The 23,946-nt window shown below is 39.2% G+C and overlaps 1 protein-coding gene across 1 annotated transcript; it reads left to right on the forward strand.

Annotated features, from left to right (window-relative positions):
* The first annotated feature begins 4,864 nt into the window (after positions 1 to 4,864).
* Positions 4,865 to 5,716, forward strand: LOC145632883 (uncharacterized). The gene has a single exon (XM_081685212.1). It carries the CDS (start codon positions 4,865 to 4,867, stop codon positions 5,714 to 5,716), a length of 852 nt encoding a protein of 283 aa, XP_081541338.1.
* The last annotated feature ends 18,230 nt before the right edge of the window (positions 5,717 to 23,946 follow it).

Below are 23,946 nucleotides of genomic sequence, written 5' to 3' on the forward strand. Positions count from 1 at the left end.
TATAGGAAATGATGGGAGTATCATTTACTCTCCCATCAATGTGGGATAGTATGATTTTTCCATTTTATTTTAAAGCTAAAATAAAATTAATAATCAAGCTAGTAATAAATCAACAAGTGGCAAGCTCATGTGAGTGGTTAGGTGAGGACCACTTGGAGAAGGGGGGGACCAAACTTGCTCCCCACTCCCTCTCCCATAACCGGCCACCTCACTCCACACACACTCAAGGACCACAAGCCACATGGCACCCACCCTTGGGCACCAAGGCAGCCAAGGTGGGCTTCCATGTGCTGCTGTCCGTGGCAGCCACGCCCAGCAAGCCTAGCAAGCCCAGCAGGCCCAACACTCGCATTCGGGCTGCCAGGCGCTACTGGCCAGCAAGCCCAGCATGCTTGTGCGGGCTACTGCTGGCCTTGTGGCTTGGCCAGCGCTACTAGGCAGCAAGCAATGGCCTAGCCATGCTGCTGCTAGCTGTGGCGAGCTGGCGCGCCTAGCGTGCTAGCTGCTGCAGCTTGTTGCGGCATGGCTTGCCAGCCATTGCGCGCACAAGGCTGCGCTTAGCATGCTAGCACGCACTAGGCAGCGCCTAGCCTTGCGATGCTAGCATGGGTGCGCTAGCACGCACCAGCCAGCCTAGGCTCGGCTTGGTGCGCATGCTAGCCACCATGCTAGGCCATACGCCCTTAGCACTCGGTTTGCTTGGGCATTCCGATGCTAGGGGTATTTTGGTCTTTTGTTGATTTATTACTATTTCTCGTCTCGTCTTTCACTATTTTTCGACTCGACTTCCGACGCTCGGTTTCGACGCTCTAAGCTCAAATTTCGGACGTCTAAATAAATATTACTCGGTCGACTCATTAATTACTTCCGAATTAATTCGTCGGTTCGGTTTGTTGAATGCTTGGGTGTGACCCGAAAGGTTCAGTCAAGATTAAGCTGTAATATTAATTATTCATTAGTATTACTGATCGGAAGCGTCCTCCACCCAGGCATTCCGATCACTTGACCTCGCTGAATATATTAGCTTTCTAATAATTCTGAACCCACTAACGGAATAGTACACTTGTTCGAAGGACACCATTCCTTTCAATAAAACCCCTTATAATTAAATTAAAATAAGTGAAATTATATTTAAAACATCACACTTTAATCCCAATTAATGGGTAATTGAAATTCCGTAAAGAAACTTTATTTTTAATGCACTACCAAAAGTTCCAGCATTATATTTTAATGAAAACTTGTTGTAATTAGGCATTAAAACACTTAAATCAAAGTGTTTAAGGTAAAAAAATACCCCAAGTACGTTGTCCAATCCCATGATGACACGTGGCCTAATAAATAGATGACACGTGTCACCATAGGAAGATGACACACACTAAGAATAAGAGAGCACCTGAAATCAAATATGTCATGAAGGTCTCCTTATACCAGGGGGCTCCAAAGCACTAGAATGCCGTAAAAACGGGGCCCTAAGAGGACACATATCCTTCGCTGATTGCGAAGCCAATCAATGGTCCTAAATTCTAGGTCACTTACCCTAAAGGGCACAAATCCCCAACCCTATAAATACCCCAATCATTGATGATGGGAGGGATGGATTGTGACATAACATTTGGTAGAGCATTAAAAGCTCCAGCTTCTCTCTACTTTCTCTCTCTACATTTATTCTGTTTCCAGTCACTAACTTGATCGTCGAAGGCAAATCTCCGATCATCGGAGATTCATGCTTTTGCAGGTGTTCGAGTCCCATTGCTAGTAAAAGCGTGACCGATATCCCAAGGGATTCCAAAAAACCCAAAAACATTTTGCATCGTCTGTGGGGATACTCGTCCGTTATGGCAAAGGATGGTCATACACCAGGTATCGGCCCTCGCCCTGGCGAGGATGGCTTTGTTGAGAATATAGTCACAACAATTCATTCTAGCGACCCTCTATCCGCTTCATTCCATGAGGTAGAGGATCGTCTAATTACTGCTGGTTCACTCTTTCTCGCTTTAAACAAGCTCCGAAAGGAGATGGAGGGTAAGCGACCTTCTTCTTCTAGGCAGCAACCCATGAGAGAAGGAGAGGGCCAATAAAAGAAAGCCTTGAGCAAAGCGACCAATGTTGAAGATGTTGGGAATGATCCATACCCCCGGCATGAGTGTGCGTCGAGGGTTCCAAGGGCAGATATGGCTCGACCCCTTGAAAAAACGCAGTCAGCTGGGGGGGCAGGCCAGATGACCTAGAAAGAGATTACTTTGCTGTCTCGGCATTGGAAGGATGCTAGGGATTACATTCGGCACAAGCACTGTAAACGAATAGCTTATTCTAACATGACCTCTACACCGTCAATGCCAAATGATTTCTCAAATCATACCTCCTTCAAGCGTACCAGCACGGCAAGGACAAGCGGGAGTCAATCTCGTCGGACTCAAACTCCAGTTCCAATTTCTCTAGTGCAACCGTTTCAATATCAGCCTCCCTAGAATTTTAATACCTTTCAGCCGATTAACCCTGCCGTCTTTAGACAATATGGGTAGTATGGTCAGCCATTTGACCAGGCTGCTTACGTAGGCGGACCAGTTGCTCAGCCGTAGCCCATTGAATGGTAGATGTGCTTGTTAAACCTGGGAGACAGGTCGACTCCGTTTTCTCAAGAGATCCTTAACACTCCTCAACCTGCGAAGGTGAAAAGTGTACTTGTGGGTGCCTACAATGGTACGGGCAACCTGGAAGAGCACGTCACTTCGTATCGGAATCTTATGTATTTGCAATGTGTGGATGATGCCACTTGATTTATAAATCACATTTATATAGGATTTATAGGCACATTTATGCTAAGTTTTTAAGTCTTTTGTTGCTTTTTAGGACGCAAATGTATAAGTAGTTTGTTTTGTGCTCTATTACGCTCTGTTTGTGTTTTTCTTTAAGTTTTAGGTGATTTTATAGTCATTTGGACGCTTTCGAAGTGTTTAGAGTTGATTCGAATGATATTTAGATGAAACCCAATGAATCGAGTTTATTAATCGAATATACCATGTTCGTGAATGTTGATTTTGAGATTTATATACATGAGGAATGAATATAGAATCCACAAGGGTCGTTATTCAGTTTTCAAAAACGAATTTAAGATAGAAATGAAGAAAAACGATAATTTACAAAGTGGCAAAACTAACATTTTTCCAATCTTTTGATTATATCTTGAGTTTTACATATCTAATTGAAGTGATTAAAATTGATTTGAAACCTAGACTTGAAGATCTTTCCAATGATAGGTCACGCGCCTCAAGACTATTTCTAGGACAAATGTTACGGGCGTTGGAATCCAAGCAAAGAAGTCAGCCACCCGCGGGATGTTGCTGCGCCCCTGTCCCGCGACTACTCGACACCATCCGCTGTTACTGCCAGGGTGTGGCCACCAGTCTGCGCCCGCAGGTCTTGTCGAGCAGCCTTGTAGCCTCGAGTAGCTTTTTCATTCCACATTGACAAGTCTTCGGGCCACGTCATCTTCTATCATCCAATAATAATTCAACTTGTGTAATCTTTATTTTCTTATTTCTTTTTTCTTGATTTATCATTAGATAAGAATTTTAGGAAGTTTATAAAAACTTCAAGGGATTATTATTTTTGGAAGAGGCCATTTATACGGTTGTTTTCTTAGCCCTAGTTTTCTTATGGGCAACTCCATGGATTGTTCTTGAGTTTACTATTTTTATTGATTAAGGTATTTTATACTCTCTTTTAATTATTATTTCTTTATTATTTAGTTTTATTTATTTATTTCATGCTTGAGTAGTTTTTTTCTAGGGTTTGGGAATCCATGTTTATACTATGAATCTTGTTTGATATTATTTATGATTTGATTATTGATATCTCTAATTCGTAGTGTTTTTCTTATTAATCTTGCAACCTGATCAATTGTTTGATTTATTAATGTTGATAAGAGTTTGAATTGAAAGATCTTAGTTTTAGAGGCTTACCTACAATTAACAATCCTGATTATGTTAGCGACCGAACTATATATATTGAATTGAGAGCGTTAAGACCCGACCGTAGGCTTAGCAATTGCTCTAGATCATTGATTGACTGAATTGTTATTGATGTTTGATAGATTTAGAATTATAAGCATGGTGAACCATAACCCTAGGTCTTTTTATTAATTATTTTCCCCTCTTTTAATTTAGACTACTTTTGTGTCTCTATTTAGTGACATAGTTTAGTTTCTCCATACCTTAAAAGCTAGATTGAATAGCAATCTCTCTGTGGAATAGACCCTACTTAACCTACTACATTATTAGTTGGTTTTGTTAGGAAATTATTTTTTTATTGATGTACGACAACCTATCATTGGTGCAGGTGCTTCCCGGCCACCCTCAAGGGTGTGGCGCAGAACTGGTTCAACAATCTGCCGGCTAGATGCATCAACTGCTTTACTATTTTAAGCATGGTTCGTTGGAAATTTTCCGTACAAAATCTCGTCAAGGAAGACTAGTCTTAATTTGGCCACAATTGTTCAGGCTAAGAATGAAGGTTTGCCTTCATACATCCAGAGATTTAATTGAGAAAAAGCCCAAATTCATAATCTGCGGGATAAAATGGCCTATTCAGAATATCTCTGGGGATTAAGGCATAATGGTTTCACATTTAACTTGGTCCGCAAAAAGGTTCGAACATACGCAGGTGTTCTGTGCGAAGCCGAAGCCGAAGCCTATATTGAGGCGGTAGACTTTTGTCACTCACTAAAGATGAAGTATCGTCCAAGGGGGATGAGAAGAAACAATCTTCTTAGCAAGACTCGGCTGGGAAAAAGAAAGAGGGAAAGAACAAACGAAAGGAAGTCTCGGTATCTGATGACCTAGAAACAAAGTCAAAGAAGCCGAAGATGTACGAACCGCAGTATGAGTTTAACAAGGATTCTTATTCAATTTTGATGGAGATCGAGGATAAGTTTGAGTTCGAGAAGCCCACGCCGATGAGAGGCTCGCTCCATTACAGAAACGAAAAGAAGTATTTCCCTTATCACAAGGATGTGGGGAATGATACAAACGAGTGCAACAATTTGAAGAGGTTGCTAGACAAGCTGGCTGAGAAGGGCATGCTCAATTCGTACATGATTAACTCTAAGTTCACATACACTCGGACAGACAATAAGTCTGAGAAGAAAAAGCAAAATGCGAAGGAAAAAGATGGGAATAGCACAGACTCTTGTTTTGTGGCTGTCATATCAGGCGGCTTTGCCGCAGGTAGCCCAACCATTAGAGAAATTAATCAGGATGCACAGAATTTGGGAAAAGAAGTAATGCTAACAGAAGGGGATAAGGCTGAGCCTTTCCCAGAGGTAATAGTGAGTGAGGTCGACCGAGGACAGGTCCAGGCCTTGCACAATGATCCAATGGTTTTTATTCTAAAGATAGCCAATCTTAAAGTTAAGAGAATACTGATTGATACGGGCAGCTCGTCCGACATTATCAGTCTCGCTTCTCTGAAAAATTTAAGGTTCCGGAATGATGCTTTGACGGACGTCTCTCGCCCGTTGGTTGGGTTTAGAGGAATAGTTATCCACCCGGCCAGCCAAATTGACCTGTCAGTCTGGCTTGGGCAAAAAGGGGCAGGAAAGGACATGGTTGTCCTCTTCCTAGTGGTCAAAGAGCTAAAAAGCTACAACATCATACTCGGCCACCCCACACTAACTGCAGCCAAGGCAGTCATTGTGTCGCACCTTATGTCGATTTAGTTTGAAAGATTGGACGGGCAGATTGGCTTGATCCAAGGAAGTCAGAAATTGGCAAAAGAATATAATCAATTAGCTATGAAGCCGACTATTCGTGGTCGAGCAAAGTCGTCTAAATCAAACTTAGATGAAGGGTAACTCCAAGCAAACTAGGTCGAGTAAAAGAGAAAGGCGGCCATGAAAGAGAAAGCATATGAGTTAATGACCTTCGGCCGACCAGAAGAGTTAAGGCCCCAGCGGTCCAGCAATCACCAAAATATAGTGCTGGATCCTGACCAGCCTAATCGGACAGTCAAGGTAGGCACTATAGCCGTAGGACTGCTTGGAGATTACCTAGTCAAGCTGCTAAGAGAGTTCAAAGATATGTTTGCATTTGAAGAGAGTGAAATGACGGGTATTAGCCCAGACCATACCGTGCATAAGTTATTTGTTAATCCACTTGCTAAGCCTGTTCGTCAGAAGAAAAAAAATCACGGGGAAGAAAGGAATCTGGCGGCCGCAGATAAATTACAAAAGTTGCTGGACACCGGTTTCATTCGGCGATGTTACTACCCAGATCAAGTAGCCAATGTAGTTCTTGTTACGAAGCCGAATGGAACATGGAGAATGTTCGTTAATTATACTAATCTCAAAAAGGCATGTTCGAAAGATAGCTTTCCTTTGTCAAAAATTGACCGACTGACCGACTCTATGGCCAGACATGCCCTTATGAGTTTTATGGACGCATACTCTTGATTCCACCAGGTCCCATTGTTGAAGGAAGACCAAGAAAAAACTGCTTGGGTTTTTCTAAGCTATACCCTTAAGGTAGTTGAGTTTCTAAGTTGTACCCATGCTTTTTCAAGTTTCTAAGCCATTCCCTTTAACTTCCTATAAATTTTAAAATGTACCCTTATTAATTATTTAAAAGTTAATTGAGTGTGTGATTTTGTGGTTTTAGTTTTTGTTATTAGGGTTGTTGTGGTTAAGATTTCTTTCTCGTATCATTTCTTTACCCTTTATTATCTTTTTATTAAATTTATAGTTAACTTTAGGTGACGTGGAAGTCCCAAGGAGGGTACCATTCATTAATGGTAGTGAGTTGAGGAGCATAACTTAGAAATTTAAAAAAGCATGGGTACACCTTAGAAATTCGACTACCTTAGGGGCATAGCTTAGAAAAACCCAAACTGCTTTTGTGACCGAGCAAGGACTGTACTACTAAAGTTATGCCGTTCGACCTCAAGAATGCCCCAGCTACTTTTCAGAGAATCGTCAATACCAGTTTTTAGAGATCAAATCGGCCGGAATATGGAAGCATATATTGATGACATGATTGTCAAGTCAAAAGAGTCGGCCGACCATCTCAACGATCTCCGAGAAACGTTTACCAAACTCAGTTGGCATAAGATGATGCTAAATCCAAAGAAAAGTGTCTAGGTGTTGAGTCTGGCTAATTTCTCGGGTTTCTGATTGATCAATGAGGAATTGAGGCTAACCATGAAACAATTCAAGCTTTTTTAGACATGAAGTCGCCGAATACGATCAAAGAAGTGCAAAAATTGACTAGGTGTCTAGCCGCACTCGACCGATTTTTATCAAAATCAGGGGACAATTGTCGATACTTTTTCCAGACTATCAAGATGAAAGCTATGTTCGAGTGGACAGAAGAAGCCGAGGAAGCCTTAGTACAGCTGAAAAGCCATCTACATACATTGCCTCGGCTCGTCAGCCCACTCAAAGATGAAAATCTATACATTTATCTTGCTATTTTAGATCATTCCTTAAGTGTCGTCCTCCTTGTCGAAAGGGACGCCAATCAGATGTAGCCTATTTCATTAGCCACGTGCTACGCAACATCGAGCTTAGGTACTCGCCCATCGAGAAGTTTGGTCTGGCCTTGTTTATGGCATGAAAGAAGCTATGGCCGTATTTTTTAGCCCACTCGATTGTGGTTTATACTGATAAGTCGCTAAAGAAGCTGTTTGCAACTTTGGAAGCCAGTGGCCGAATGCTTAAGTGGGCCTTGGAGCTTTGGGGTTTTGACATCATATTTGAATCCATAAAAGCAATTAAGGGGCAAGCCTTTGCTGATTTTTTGACATAAATGACTAGGCCGGAGTTACAGCTGGTCGGGGATCAGATATGGAAGGTCTATGTGGACGGAAGCGCAACAGCAACCAGATGCGGTGCGGGAATTATTTGTCAGTCTCCCGAAGGAGACAAGTTTTAATATGCGTTGAGATTTCAATTCCAAGCCTCTAACAACGAGGCTGACTATGAAGCTTTCCTGACCGCCATTAGAATGTGTAAGGCGGCAAGAGCAACAAAGATTGATATGAGCTCAGATTCCCATCTAATAGTCAGCCAAGTGAATGGTGACTTTGAGGCTAGGGAGACGGCTATGATGAGGTATTTGAAGATTGTTAAAGAAGAGGCCGAGAGTTTAGAGCACTTTACTCTGTAACAAGTACCGCGTTCGTCCAATCATCAAGAGAACGCCCTCTTCAAATTAGCATCCTAGGCATCATGTGATAGTCCCAGGTCGGTGTTTTGGGAAGTAAAGGAAAAGGGGAATATCGATGCCAAGCCAAAACAGACCATTAATAGAAGCTTAACTTGGATGGACGGAATTATTTCCTATCTGAGAGATGGATTGCTTCCGGCTGATTCAAAAGAGAGCTGGTTGATGAAAAAGAGAACGGCCTGGTTTGAGATGAAGAACAGGGAGTTATTCAAGAAAGCCTTTGTGAAACCTTATATGAAACGTACTACCCTGGAAAGGGGGCATGATGTGCTGGATGACCTCCACCTGGGACATTGTGGTTTTCATATTGAAGGACGAGCCTTGGCCGAGAAGGCCACTCACCTAAGTTATTACTGGTGTTGCCTAAACGCATACGCGATGCAGATGGTGAAGAAATGCGATAAATGCCAAAAGTTTGCAACCCTTATTCATTGCCCGACTAATTGTTTGTCGGCCTTAAGTAGCCTGCTCCCCTTTGCAAAATGGGGCACAGACATCTTCGGTACGTATACGCCAACGTTAGGTCAAAGACTGTATGTGTTACTAGCAGTCGACTACTTCACAAAGTGGGTTGAAGCCCAGGCTGTCCAAGGAATTAAGTGGACGGACGTGTCAGCTTTCATTTGGAAAAATATAATTACTCGCTATGGAGTGTCACATTCAATGGTGTTTGATAATGGACCCAATTTGAAACGCGCTAGCTCAAAGAATGGTTGGGAGACCAGGGCATTATTCACTGTTTTGCCTCGGTCGGCCGACCACAAGTGAATGGCCAAGTTGAGGCCTATAACAAGTTAATTTCCAATGGCATCAAGCGTAAGCTTGAGAAAGCAGGCGGCCTATGGGCAAATGAGTTGGTCAATGTGTTATGGTCCATCCGAACGACGGTGAAAAGTTCCACAGGAGAGACCCCATTCTTTTTAGTCTATGGTGCCGAAGCAGTACTCCCAATTAAGATGTACGAGCCTACCTTTTGGGAGTTGTTATATGATAAATTAGCCAATTCGGAGTCCATGAAGACCGCCTTGGACTTCCTTCCAGAAGACTGGGGCAATGCGGCACTCAGACACGAAATCTATCGTTTGAGGATGACAAGGGCCTATAACCACCGAGTGTCTAAGTGTCCACTAAAGATGGGGAATATGGTTCTAAGAAAGATGAAAGTGGTAGGCCGAGCTAACAAAGATGGGAAGTTGACCCCAAATTTGGAAGGGCCCTACCGGATCACAGAAGAAGTGAGAGATTGAACCTATCGCCTTGAAGCCTTAGATGGCCGTTCTATTCCTCGAACATGGAATATGAACAACTTGAAAAAATATTTTTTTTAAAGCTTAATTGCCAGCAAAATTTTTCATCAGTCTTTATGACTAAGTAGTTTAACTAAACTTTCATGGCCGAATGATGTAATTAACCCAAACAACCACCAACAATGTAAAATTTTTAACAAATGTTAATGAAAAGTTAAGCATTGTTGTATTGTTTTTAATTGTTTTCCATAATTATAACGAGATGAAAGTGGCGAAGGAAATAGAAAACATGGTGGCCCACAGATATGCTGGTCGGCCACCACAAAAATAAGCCTAGCGGCCGCCTGAAAAAAGAAACCAATGTTGCTCCAACATGGCAACACGGTTTTCCCAAATTTAGGCATGAACTGTGGGTCGAGTAGGACCTCAATGAGAGTCTAATATAATATATTGGCTCGGCCACACTAAATCGAACAATGATTAGCATCGGCCGAGTGAAAACCCAAACAGTAGATACTCGGCCACCAGTCATGTGTTGGCAGAGTAGAATGTTAAGGAATGGCATCCTTAGCCAAATCACTCAGCCATGCCCTAATAAAATGCCGACTACTAAATGTAGCAAGGGCATACTTTTATCATCCACTCGGCCAATAAGCCTAAGGGCCAGTCTAACCGTTCGACCCCATCGAGACGAATAGTAGACCAAAAGGGAAATAGAAAAATTGCCTAAGGAAAAAATTGCCCATCTAAGGTAAAATATTTCCCTACGCGAACGAGCCCAATGAATGTAAATTAACAAGTTGAGACCATACTTGGAATTTCTTTGGTCAGTCCGAGCAATAGCTTCAACGGACGACTCAACCAAAGCCAATTAACAAAGGTCGTATACTCTAAAAATTGATTCGGCGTTCACCTAGTCCAAGGGCAATCATTATATATCATTTGATTAAATTACTTTTAGTCATACCCTTCAAGGTATAAATCTACTAAGTTAATCAAACCACTCGGAAATTGGACTAGGCAAACGCCGAATAAAGGGGCATACCCCCAGTACTTGTACGAATAAGCAGTAAGCATATAAAAAAATATATGTATATGATATGCATAACAAAAAATTGCTAAGTACAGAAAAACAAAAAACCACTCAAAAGGAGGCAAAATAACATAAATAAAAACCGCTTAGAAGGCGGCCAAATCCTTACATCGATCGCTCAAAACAAGCGGCAAATAAAAAATTGTTCCAAGATTATAGAAATAAAATAAAATAGTTAAAGACAAAAGCTTAATGCAAGCTGCAGAAGAGGCTCCTCACTCGGCCGCGTCATTGCCCCCATCATCGGCATTGGCCGCCTCAGCATTGGCTGCCTCGGCATCGGCCGCATTGTTAGCAAGGGGGCCCCTGTCCTCGGCTGCCTCTTCATCGTCGCCCTTGGTCTCATTATCATTGTAGCCAGGAGTTTCGATAAAGGGAGAGAAGGGTATACCGACAACCTCACACTCTTCCTTCATGGTGAGGAAGTGTAGCCTCACACTCTTGAGGCGAGTGATTGCTGACTGCTCGATGCGGACAACATTAGCTGGAGGAATGGGCTTTTGAGCACTTAGCTGATTTTTCAGCTCTTCTACTTCTTTCCTTAGATGCTAAGCCTCCTAGTTTCTCTTGTCCGTAGCTTAAAGAGCTGCATTCAAGGCTTTCTGGTTGGTCTCCAGGCCAACTCGGTCCTCAAGTGGTCCGAGGCCTCGGCCGCCACTTGTCTGGTAGCTGCTAGAGCGACAAAATTATCTCTCTCCTTTGTGAGAGCCTCGTTTGCCAACCTCTCCAGCTTAAGGGTATCACCCATTTTGACGAGGTCCTTAGTTTGCCGAGTAGTTTTCTCGGACAGGGCATTCATTGCCGTTTGATGGCGTGCCTTCTCTATTGCCAGCAGGCCAGTGTTCTCATCCTGCAGCTTATTGAGATCCGCTTAGGCCGACTCGAGCTCGCGTCTCTACCTCGGACACCAGTCTTGGAAGGAAAAGAGCCTAAGGAGAAGCTGCGGACGAATAGGAAAAATTAGTAAAAGAAACAAAACAAGAAAATTTTGGCTAAGTGATTGGCGTAAGAACCAGAAGACTACCTCAACATAGCTGTTGATCATTGGACTAAGGTGACCATCATGGATATCTCGGTATTTGTCCAGAGTCTTGGCCGGGACGACCTTTTGAATAGAATCCCGGATAGTCTTGCGTTCAGCCCCAATTAAGGAAGAACTAAGGGGACGAACGTCTAAACCCTAAGAAGTTTCTAAAACTTAAAAACAAGTTAGAACTTTGAAGAAAAGATAAAGTCAAAGAGGAAAAGACAAAGAAGTATAAGTACCTTATGAGAGATTTGCAAAGCGCTGACATGTTGGGGTTTGGTAAGTCCAAATTACCGCGGAAACGAACTCGACCAAAAGAACCACTCGCAATTAATAAAAATATAAAGCAAAAACATAAAAAATAAACATAAAAGGGTAGAATCGTAATTTTACCTTTGTCGCATGCTTTGCCGTCAAAGACAAGCTCTTACTTAAAAGCTTTAGCCACGCTCACACCACAGCCTCCAACTGTATCCACACACAAAGGAAGAACACCGAATTTTTAGGTCCGCTACCTTGGAGTTAGCAAGTTCCGACCAAAACCCGAGTGATTAAATGAGTTCAAAGGTTTTCACAATGGTGATGCCTTTTTCAACTCTTAATCAAGTGATTTTCCCAATACCCCAACTTGGGTAATTATAGGGTAAACAAGATAGTGAAAAAGCTCTCCCATAAATGTGGGAGAATTTGATTTTTCCATTTTATTTTAAAGCTAAAACAAAATAAAAAATCAAACTAGTAATAAATCAGCAAGTGGCAAGCTCATGACAGAGGTTAGGTGAGGACCATTTAGAGGAGGGGGGGACCAAACTTGCTCCCCACTACCTCTCCCAATACCGCCACCTCATGCATCAAGCTACCCCTCACAATGCTCCACATGGCACCACATTTGGGCACCAAGGCAACCCAAGGTGGGCTGCCATGTGCGGCTGCCAGCAGGCCCAGCACAAGCGTGAGGGATACTTTGCGCTTATGGCCCTGCACTGCTTGTGCGGGCTGTTTGGCGCTACTAGCCTAGCACGCCCAACACTTGCTTGTGCGGGATGCTTGGCGCTGCTGGCCTAGCACGCCCAGCACTTTCTTGTGTAGGCTGCTTGGCGCACTCGGCCAGCAAGCCGCGCATCAATGATGCACGCTGCTAGCTGAGTGCCTTGCAGCTTGCGCGCATTGGCCCAGCATAGCTAGCATGCTGTGGTAGCATTGGTGCGCTAGCACACACCTGCCAGCCTAGGCTCGGCTTGGTGCGGATGCTAGCCACCAGGTATACCCAATGCCCTTAGCACTCGGTTTGCTCGGGGCATTCCAATGCTAGGGGTATTTTGGTCTTGTTGATTTATTATTTTTGTGTCTCGTATTTTATTATTTAGACTTGACTTCCGACGCTCTGTTTCGACGCTCTAAGCTTGAATTTCCGACGTCTAAATATTTAATACTCAGGCGACGAATTAATTTATTCCGAATTAATTCGTCGAGTCAGTTTTTATATTTGCTAGGGTGTGACCCAAAAGGTTTAGTCAAGATTAAGCTGTAATATGAATTTTACATTAATATTACTCATCGGAAGCAGCCTCCACCCAGGCATTCCGATCACTTGACCTTGCTGAATATATTAGCTTTCTAATAATTCTAAACCCGCTATCAGAATAATACACTTGTTCGAAGGACACCATTCCTTTCAATCTCCCACTTGTCCTTCCGGACAAGTGTGCATTTAGTGTACAACCTTTTTCCTGTGTCGCTTAATGTCTCTTCATGAACTATAAGGTAAGATTATTATGTCATCTTTAATACGTCCAGAAGTGTTTCTCGAATCCAAGTCCGACTGTCAATAAACAGATGATTTCTAAAATCCATCCGAGCACGGCCATGCATTTTTACAGTCTCGCTCTACAAGAGGCCTTGTATACAACAAAGACATCTTCCCTATTTTAGTAGGGGGACATTCCCAGTTTTGTAATGTAGCTCCTCTTACAGAGAGTACCTTGCCGCCTGAGTGTTGCCGTTATAATGTCCTATTACGGCAGACGTTTGACAACATCAAAACAGACTAGTACTAAAACAAGATAACTCACAATACTCATGGTCAAGGAAATAGGTTCTGATAGCCATAATGAGAACTATACTTATGACACTTTTTAATCTCTTAAAGTATTCTCATAGGTCGATCCAGTATGGTTGTAAACCAATACCTGTGCAAATGATTTATGACAATCATGTCCTCGTAGCACAAGAAACAGTGCTATAAATCAAACTACACACTAATCTCAATTGGTCATTAATCGTCCATCGTTTAAATGACCTCGATTAGAGACAATTTTTAATTATAATATTTAATGTTCACTTAATAGGTGTTTCCTTATCAAGACTAGTCTTGATACTCTATTTTGAATATTTCAAGAATCGAATGGATTCATTATTTAATTCTAAACCATAACTAAATAGAAAACGGAGTAATAAAATATTTCATGAAATTTATATTACTACAAAACTTGAATGATTTTTCTTAGTGTCTTACATTAAGAGTTCAAAATTTAACTAAAACACTAACAGGGAAATCAAAGCCAGTCTCCTACATGCCTGATTCCCATTGCCTCAACGTGCTTGTTGTTCTTAACTTGAGGCAAAGGTTTAGTAAGTGGATCGGCTACGTTATCATTCGTTCCAACTTTGCAAATTCTGATTTCACCTTCTGATTTCCATTCTCATATCGTGTGAAACTTCCGTTTGACATGTTTAACTTTCTGATGTTCCCTTGGCTCTCTGGCCTAAGCAATAGCTCCATTGTTTTCACAATAGAGAGCTATTGGACCCTTTATACAGAGTACAACATCAAGTTCACCAATGAACTTACGAATCCAAACAGCCTCCTTAGCCGCTTCAGCAGCTGCTAAGTACTTGGCTTCAGTCGTAAAATCTACAGTTGTACTCTGCTTGGCTCTTTTCCAACTAAACACTCCTCCATTCAAACAAAACACATATCCAGATTACGATGTGAAATCGTCTCTGTCTGCCTGAAAGCTTGCGTCGGTATAACCTTTAATAACTAATTCTTCTGAACCACCATATACCAGGAATTTATCCTTGTTCCTTTTCAGGTACATTAGGATATTCTTGGCCGCAGTCCAATGGGCCTCTCCTGGATCTGATTGGTAACGACTCGTAGTACTCAAGGCATACGATACATCTGGCCTAGTACATATCATGTCATACATGATTGATCCAATAAGCGAAGCATATGGAATCAGATTCATTCTTTCTAGCTCATCAGGTGTAAGTGGACACTGCTTCTTGCTCAGGGTTATGCCATGAGACATTGGCAGGTGACCTCTTTTGGCCCCTTCCATGCAAAATCGAGCAAGTACCTTATCAATATAAGTACTTTTACTCAATACAATCATTCTTATTGCACAAGATCATTTAATTGGGTTCTTGAATTTCAGGTCATATGTTGGAGCTTTATGATTTGAGCTTTTTATGTCATATCTCTATTCACTAACCTACTAACCTTGAATATTGCACAAGATCATTTAATTGGGTTCTTGAATTTCAGGTCATATGCTTATGAGAAAGATATGAGGATCCAAGATTGATACGGTGTTGAAACATTGAAGATCAAATCAACACATTCAGTTTCTCATATTAGAAGAGCCCAAGAGAATGTGGAATGGTCCAAAAGGACCAAAGGAACATGTTCCAGTTTGAAATCAAGAGGAACATGTAAAAGAAGGTGATATCTAGTGAGGGGGAACAACTCGTGGTATCTCGACAGCGGGTGCTCTTAACGTGTGATATAAGGCTTAACAAAAGTTTCTCACTAGTGGCTCACGATGGAGGAACTTCAATTAAACTTTTGGTATTAACTTAAAAGGTTGGTAAGTTAAGTTCCTACTCCATTGTGAACATTCTTTCGAGATCATGAAGCACATTATGATATTTTCAATGTTTTGTAACTTTATTTGTTTTACCAATAATAGTTCATCATCTATAAAACTAGGAATGTCATATTGAAAGGGAATCAAGTAAGGAACTCATACTATGTATGAGGGTCACAATTTGATTCCTTACAATAACCGGACATTTTAAGGATTTATTGAAGATGAATTCTTCTGTGTTTCAAACATATTTGACATGCTGGTTTTCCATACTTGATAAACATCAAGGAACTTGGTTGTTAGCTTATCTTATATCAAGTTCCTTACCATAAGTTTGTGAAGTATGAAAAGTTAGTAATTCTGTCTAATTTATCTTCTTTCAAAACTAAATAATAATGATAAGGAACACAAACCTATTGGAGCTCATTCAATTGGATTTGTTTAAACCCTTGAGTATTTAAAGTTGAGATTAAAAGAGATATGTCTTGGTTATATTTGATAATTGTTATTCAATCACTTACCTTAGAATGTAACAAAGATTATATTCTTGTTATCCTTTCTATGAGGGATTAAGTGATTAAGCAGTAATCAAATGTTATATTAAAGATCTAACCATGGAACCAAATTCCTTTGAAGTTTAATGATTTGTGCAGGAATAAAGTGTTGATTACAAGCTCTCAATGTTGAAATCACTACAAAGTTATCAATGCTACTTGCTGCATCATATACAAGGAAATGGTTAGATCTTTGAGAAACAAGACACCCTTCATTTGAAAAGGGAAGTTTGATAACAGAAGTAGTAAGGTGGTGTTCTTATGGTGCACATCCACGTGTGAAACATGTACATGTTACAACAAGGTATTAATGTGCATTGAGTGACGATAAAATTTATGAATCTAACATGTTTATTCCCAGCATGCAGGTTTAAGAGAATTTAGTGTAGAACTCATTTGTTCCTTTGAAACTAGTGGAATTTCTACAGAAGTATGTCACTCTATAAAGCAGCATCAATCAGCTACATTGTCCTGTAGTTCCTTAAGCTCCAACAAGGAACACATGAAGCCTTCCAACGAGGTGTAAATGAATTAGCTAAGGTGCAGAACCATGAACTTATTCAGGAACACCAAAAATCATTTGATAAGTGTTTATGAATAGATATGAGCATAGTTCCTACATCAAGGAACTTTGTCAGGTTCGTATTTTTATAGCTAGATAATGAGTTGATTGCATATCATTTATTTTGCTGCTTACATGGGAATCAAGTTGTTTGTAATAGATGTCTAATATGAATTTTCTAAATATTCTAATTAAGGATGTCTATGAGGAACAACCTTTAGGATTTGAAAATCCTAAATCTTTTTGCCATATTAATGAACCTAACAAAGCTCTTTAAGTGTTGAAGCAAGTTCATACTCAATGGCATAGGAGATAATTCAAGTTCCCTCTTGAAGCTAATGTGAAAATTAATTGTTTTATTTTCTAGAGGAACTTATTGATTTATTAGTTGTACATACTTATATTGTTTATATCTTTGGTGCAACTAACGAATCTTTCTGCAAGGGATTTCTAACCTTGTAAAAGCATGATGGGGAACTCAGTTTCTCTTTGGATCAGCATCCAAAATAAGAGAAAGGCATGGTGGTCTAATCGACAAAAATACGACAAGGAACTTCCAAAGAAAGATGGCCAATGACATCAAAGTCACTTAATGAGTTTAAAGACAAAAGTGATTGTTTGCATCGGATGAAAGGACATCAAGAGGATGGAACGAATCCTTAAGGAACTTGTATCATAGCCATCAAATTTCAGTCCATTACAAATTGACTATGATACATGGTGAAATATAGCTTGAGGTACATCCTTTAATATTCACGATATTGTATAGTTGATGCTTAAATTGAGTATTGTTTTTACTATATGGAACTTGCAATATGTTGTTTGAATATGTGGAACCTCTTTCTTATGATTTTGCCTAATTAGTAAAGTATGGACTGTGTTAAGGAATAAGATTTGTTGAAGTATGACATGATCATATATACGTATTTTGTTCCTTAATAATTGTCAAGTGTGGTTTCTTGTACACATTATAAATGAAGTCAAGTACATACATTTAAGTGTATTGTGTCACACTTAATTAATGTGTTGTAAAAGACATACTCACTTGCCTAAAAGTGTCAAGGTCTCGTTGAGAATTATGGATGTTGTCAAAACAAAAAATCCTAAGTTGCCAAAGGAACAATGGAAGAAACTTTGATGGAACAAGACAGGTACATTCCCAAACTATTATATCTTATATTCTAGACGGAACAAACCTATCTTTTTGCCAACTTTCAAATTATCCACACCATTCATCTTCGAAAACAACATTATTCTACAACATTATGTTGTGTGTCCGTGTTGTATACTGTTATGGTTTGTGTTTCTCATTTTCATATCTTACATATACATAACTTTGAAGATCCTTATTCTCATTATATTTTCCTCATTCATATCCTCCCACTTTATTTTCACACAACCCATGTGCTCTAAGTTAAATTCATCCCTTTTTATGGTTCAATGATACATGAAGAGTTGGATGAATATATACATGTTGAGGGGGAAGTTGTAAAAGGATTGAAGTGCGTGTGATTTATCATTTGATGTCTTGAAGGAAGAATCAGCTTGAGGATAAAATAAATCCCAAGATGAAAAAGAAGGATAAGGAACTAAGGTGAAATAAGGGAGGAACCAATTGAAGTGGTTCATATATTTGGTGTTGGAACTGAATAGTATATGAGTAAGTTCTATCTTCATTATTGTAAAAGAAAAAAAAAAAAAAAAAAAAAAGGTGATTATTGAATCTTTAGATGATGAAGGATTTTATTCATGAAGCTTGAGAAAGCTAAGGAACAGAATATTGAAAGAACTTGATCATGAATATTCAAGTTTCACTTATGAACATGTTCCTTAAGGAAGGTTGGTGGTTGAAGTGAAGGGAACTTGGTAAGTACATATATACCAAGGTAATTATATGTGTATGTTGTGTTTCGTTGAACATTCAAGAGTGTGAGATGAAGGTAATTAAACTCTTATGATTGTTAAGAACCTTATCTCAAACTTTCTAAACTAAGAGCACATCATTTGTCTCAAGTTCCTTCTACTCGAAATATTTCCATTATCTTCTTTCATATCTTTTGAGCTAAATATTCATTATCCTTTTCTCTAACAAACTTTCAAAATCGAACTTTGCTTGATTTTGTATCTAATCTGTCAAGTTCCTTCAATGGTTTTGAAGTTGGGTCTTTGGATTGTGAATTGGAAATTTGTGTAGCAGCATCCTAGTTTGAAAATTGAGTCTCTTAAACTTTTAGGAATACCAAGTGTTTAACCATTTTTATGGTGGTATGTGTGACATTTGCCCTTATGTATGTATGCATAACTGATTGAATTGAATTAATAATTGTGTGCAAGAATACCCTTTTCGATAATGACAAAAGGGGGAAGAATATGTGTGCTTGATACTTATTATGTGATGTGCTAATTGAAATGCTTATTGAATATTTATTCATGAGTGATGCGTATTGAATATTTATTTGTATAGTTAAGCTAAGTCATATTGATGAACATCCATATAATGTGCTTTAAACATGTTATTGTCCTTTTATGAGTAGTTCCTTATCGTACATGCATGAATTGTTCAATAGCTCCTAATTTGCATGATTAAGGGGGAATATATACACATCTTCTGTAATCTATCTTATGATAAGCATCATTTGTTTGTCATCATCAAAAAGGGGGAAATTGTTGTAAGGTTTTGATGATTGTGAACAAATGATGATTATCTAACTAATATGTGTATTGAGATGTGCATGAACAAGTCATGAAGCATGAAGATGATTGAGTACAGGTTAGATCATCATTGAAGATGGTTCCCTACATACAATGTATGGATCGTGCTTGAGTTCCTCAAGGGGAACATAAAGAGAAGAAGTCTAAAAGTACAAATGTATTGTTAGACTTTACATGCAGTTCCTAAGAAGAATGAGAAGATGTTCTTTGCTAGGAATGAGCAGCAGTTCCTCAGGGAGAACAAGTAAAGAGAAGTTCCTTTGCAGGAACAGAAGCATCGGAGTAGAAGCTTCATCAGAGAAACATGAAGACAGAAAAATAGGAGTATATTTTTCTAGGAATCATGTAAGTATGTTGGACACGAGAAATTGTTTGGAACATGCCTATGGAACTAAATTGGAACTTCAGTCTCGAAGGAACTGACAGTCTGGAAGGAACTGGGTGTTGCTGACCAGCCAGTTCCTTACAGGATTGTCTAAAATTCGTGTATAGAAGGAACACGAGTTTGCACAGCACTAGTAGTCAGTTTTCCACGTTAAATAGTCATTGCATTATATTTGCCTACTTTATAGGAAGTTAGTTTTGACTCGGTATTAATATTTATTATTAGATTTTATTTTATAAAATATAAGTTTTTGAAAATAAAATCTGATTTTCTCTTAGTAAAAAAGATAACTTATTTTCCTAGTTTCTAGGGATTTAGTTTTCAAATAAACTAATTTATAAAATTATTTTATTTTATAAAACAAAGTTTTATAATCAAAATCTGATTTTATTATAGTCAAAGTCGTGGGAAAAAGATTTTCAAAGTGGTTACCTTAAAAGTAGGAGTTCAGTTGAGATTTTGTTTATTAAGGAACAAAATGAATCTGGTCTATATGTGAAGTTAAATTAAAGAACGAGTGTGTTATTTTAACTTATCTTCTTAAAGAAGTCAGTTTTAAACTCCTATTTTTTAGCACAAGGACTTGGTCCTCAAGGAACTTGTGGCTGGTATTTGCAAAACGTGCTGATTGCTTTCCTAACAAAAAGGAAGTTATTGAGCAAGTTGTGGAGCAACTAATTGACCCACTATTGTTGCTTATAATCAGAATTAGTTTTCTATTCGTGGGCCAAAAGATTCGGACCACTTCTGATCATAAGGAACATGGGCAATTAGTGGGTTTTCTAATCTTCTATAAATAGAACGTTTTTAATTCTTTCAAAACTGTCTGACTTTAGAGAGTCATTCCATATAGTGTCTCACTTAAGTGGAATAGTTTTTCATGAGAAATATATTATGTCTTCCACGTTGGTGAGTCAGTTCCTTTAGGTTCCAAGTTCCTTACATATCTCAAAGTGTCCAACATATTAGTTTTATACATTATATCTTTTATATGTATTTGAGAGTTGTTTAAGGGTTTGAGTGAACTCTTGTAATGGGGAATTAATAAGGGTTTGAGTGAACTCTTGTATTGGGGTGAGAACTTGAGTGAGTTCTTTGTATGTAGAGAAGGCTTTGAGTGAAGCTTGAGAGAAAGAGAAAGAGTAAGGTTTTGAGTGAAGTCTTGAGTGAGAAAAGAGGTCTTTGAGGGAAGATTTCGAGCTGCAACTATTAGAGGGAATAGTTGTTGGGGATATGAGTTCGTTGAGGAACTCGATAGAGGCTCAAGTTCCTCATAGGTTGTAACAGAGTCGTTGGCCTATTTTAGTGGAATGTTTCGAGTCAAAATCCCTTTGGGTCGAGGTTTTTCACTTCCTATTTGGCCTAGGAAGTTTTCCTCGTAAAATCTCTCTTGCACTATTTCTCTATTGCGTTAAGTTTCTTTTAATTTCGCAAAAAGTAACTAGCAATCTCCATACTACAATTAACCCCCCCTCTTGTAGTATTTCATCTAAATAACAAATATAGATGCATTTGGCAACTAGCATGACCCCTTGAGATCTTCAAATCTTCAAAAGGTCTTCATTTGCAACTTCATGGCTACGTCTTCCAAGAAACTCCATCTTCAAGACTTGACCATAATTAAATGCGAATACTAGTATCTACGATTAGGACTAATCTAAATATTAAGGTACAAAAATGCTCAACGGTACGCAGACCAAAATTACATCACGGATCACAGTCCGTATTTTCTATCCTAATCGGGTCCCACTAGTTGCCATTTCATAAAACCAGTGAGAGAATATACATTCCATTCATCCATTTACTACTTGTGAATGGCCCATGCATTTTACAACGGTAAACAAGTAACAATGCAAATAAAACACTCGTGAACTAGTAACTAATCTAGGTGGTAAATCCAATTAACGCGCTTAATTAAAACTAGTCAAAGTTGTTTTAACCGATAATGTAAATAAGCGCAATTTAATATTTGAAGCTCCCACTAAATTCCGCATCCAACTTAATTAATCCAATTAATTAAGCCGGTAATTCCCAAAAAAAAATTTAAATTATATTTTGCCAATGCCACTCAAACCGAGGCCTAGCCTCCAAAAATTTATTAAAATAATTGAAACAAATTAGATTTATAAAATAATTAAAACGACAATTTTTAAGCAAAATTACGTAGTCCAAAGTGTCTAAGTGCCTTGCACTAAGACACGGAGTGCTCACATTTCGCACAACCGTGAGATGCTCAATGAACGTGGGAGTGGGCCCGATGTCACTAAGCGTTACACAGCCCACATCAACGAACTTTCAAACATAAAAAACGTGGCCCTCGATAGCCATGTTGAACGAATTCATTGCACTACATTGCTTCGCGAGCAACGTTTATGCATACCCCTAATTACATAATACATGCACCCCGGCTAGCCAAGGGTGTTCATGCCTTGTTTTGCATGCCATTAGCCTCGGGATTTGATCCAAAAAAAAAAAAAGATTTTTACGTGACTTTCGAAATTAATTCTAAATTAATTTTAGAACTAATTTTAATGAGCAAAATTAAAATTTAAATAAGTCTAACTCAAATAAAATTTTTAAAGTGCATGCAACCAAAATAATTCCCAAGAATCATTCTTTAATTAAATTGTTTTAACTTGGTACAATAAAAATAATAGGGCAAATATTCACTATTAATTTAATTAATTTAAATTAACTTTGAGTTTTGACAAAATAAGAGAAAGTTGGAAAAATTAACATAAACTCAATAAAGATTCCAACTTTAATACTTGTGAATCCTTGAAAAATTATATCTTCCAATATGAAGATAAACAATTATTCTATCACAAAGTTTCAAACTTTATGATTCCAATCAACTAAAAAATTATTAAATCAATAAAATTTAACAAAAATTCATGGAATTTAGTAATATAAAGTTTCAATTACTTAACTTAGTTAAAGATTGAATCTTTAATACTTGGAAGCCTCAAAGAACAACAATTTCACACTTAATGCAATTAGTTTGCAATTATGTGAAAAATAAAACCAAGCAATCAAGCACAAATTACTACAAAGTAACCATGCTTAAAGAGGTTTAAAATTGCATATAAAATATGTATTGAACCAATTACATAACCATCATAAAAATGCAATTAATTTTCAAGGTTAGAAAGACTTAAAATTTTTCGTAAAACAAAAAATCCCACGAAAATAGCATTTTTGGTCGTTTTTTGGCTAAAAACTGCACCCTGAAAGATAAAACCATTTCCTGAACACATTGTCCACCCAACAATTCACTATTTTTGAGTCGAAATCTGGGTTCGGGGCTGAAGGTAACTTAAGTACGAGGTTAAAATAGATAATACGAGCTACTAATCTAATTTGCAACTTAAACCAGAAAAATAAGCCATAAAAATCACCTTGAAAAAATATTATGATTTAAAAAATAAACGAGCATGGCTCCGATACTGCTGTTGGGGGTTTGGTAAGTCCAACTTACCGCGGAAAGGACCCCGACCCAAAGAACCACTTGCAATTAATAAAACCATAAAACAAAAACATAACAAATAAACATAAAAGGGTAGCATCGTAATTTTACCTTTGACGCGTGCTTCGCCCTAAAAGACGGGCTCTTACTTGAAAGCTTTAGCCCTGCTCACACGAGAGCCTCCAACGCTATCCACCCACAGAGGACGGACATCGACTTTTTAGGTCCGCTACCTTGGAGTCAGCAAGGTCCGACCAAAACCCGAGGGATTAAATGAGTTCAAATGTTTTCACAATGGTGATGCCTTTTTCAACTCTAACTCAAGTGATTTTCCCAATACCCTAACTTGGGTATTTATAGGGAAAACAACATAGTCAAAACGCTCTCCCATCAATGTGGGAGAATTTGATTTTTCCATTTTATTTTAAAGCTAAAATAAAATAAATAATCAAACTAGTAATAAAGCAACAAGTGGCAAGCTCGTGAGAGAGGTTAGGTAAGGACCATTTGGAGGAGGGGGGACCAAACTTGCTCCCTACTCCCTCTCCAAAAACCGCCACCTCATGCATCAAGCTACCCCTCACAATGCTCCACATGGCACTACACTTGGGCACCAAGGCAACCCAAGGTGGGAAGCCATATGTAGCTGCCAGCAGGCCCAACACAAGCGCGCGGGCTGCTTGGCGCTGCTGGCCCAGCACGCCCAACACTGTTAGTGTGGGCTGCTTGGCGCTGCAGGCCTTGCACGCCCTGCACTTGCTTGTGAGGGATGCTTGGCGCTGCTGGCCTAACACGCCCAGCACTTGCTT

The sequence above is a fragment of the Chenopodium album genome, chromosome 5 (genome assembly GCF_948465745.1).
Source record: "Chenopodium album chromosome 5, dcCheAlbu1.1, whole genome shotgun sequence".
Taxonomy (NCBI): Eukaryota; Viridiplantae; Streptophyta; class Magnoliopsida; order Caryophyllales; family Amaranthaceae; genus Chenopodium; species Chenopodium album.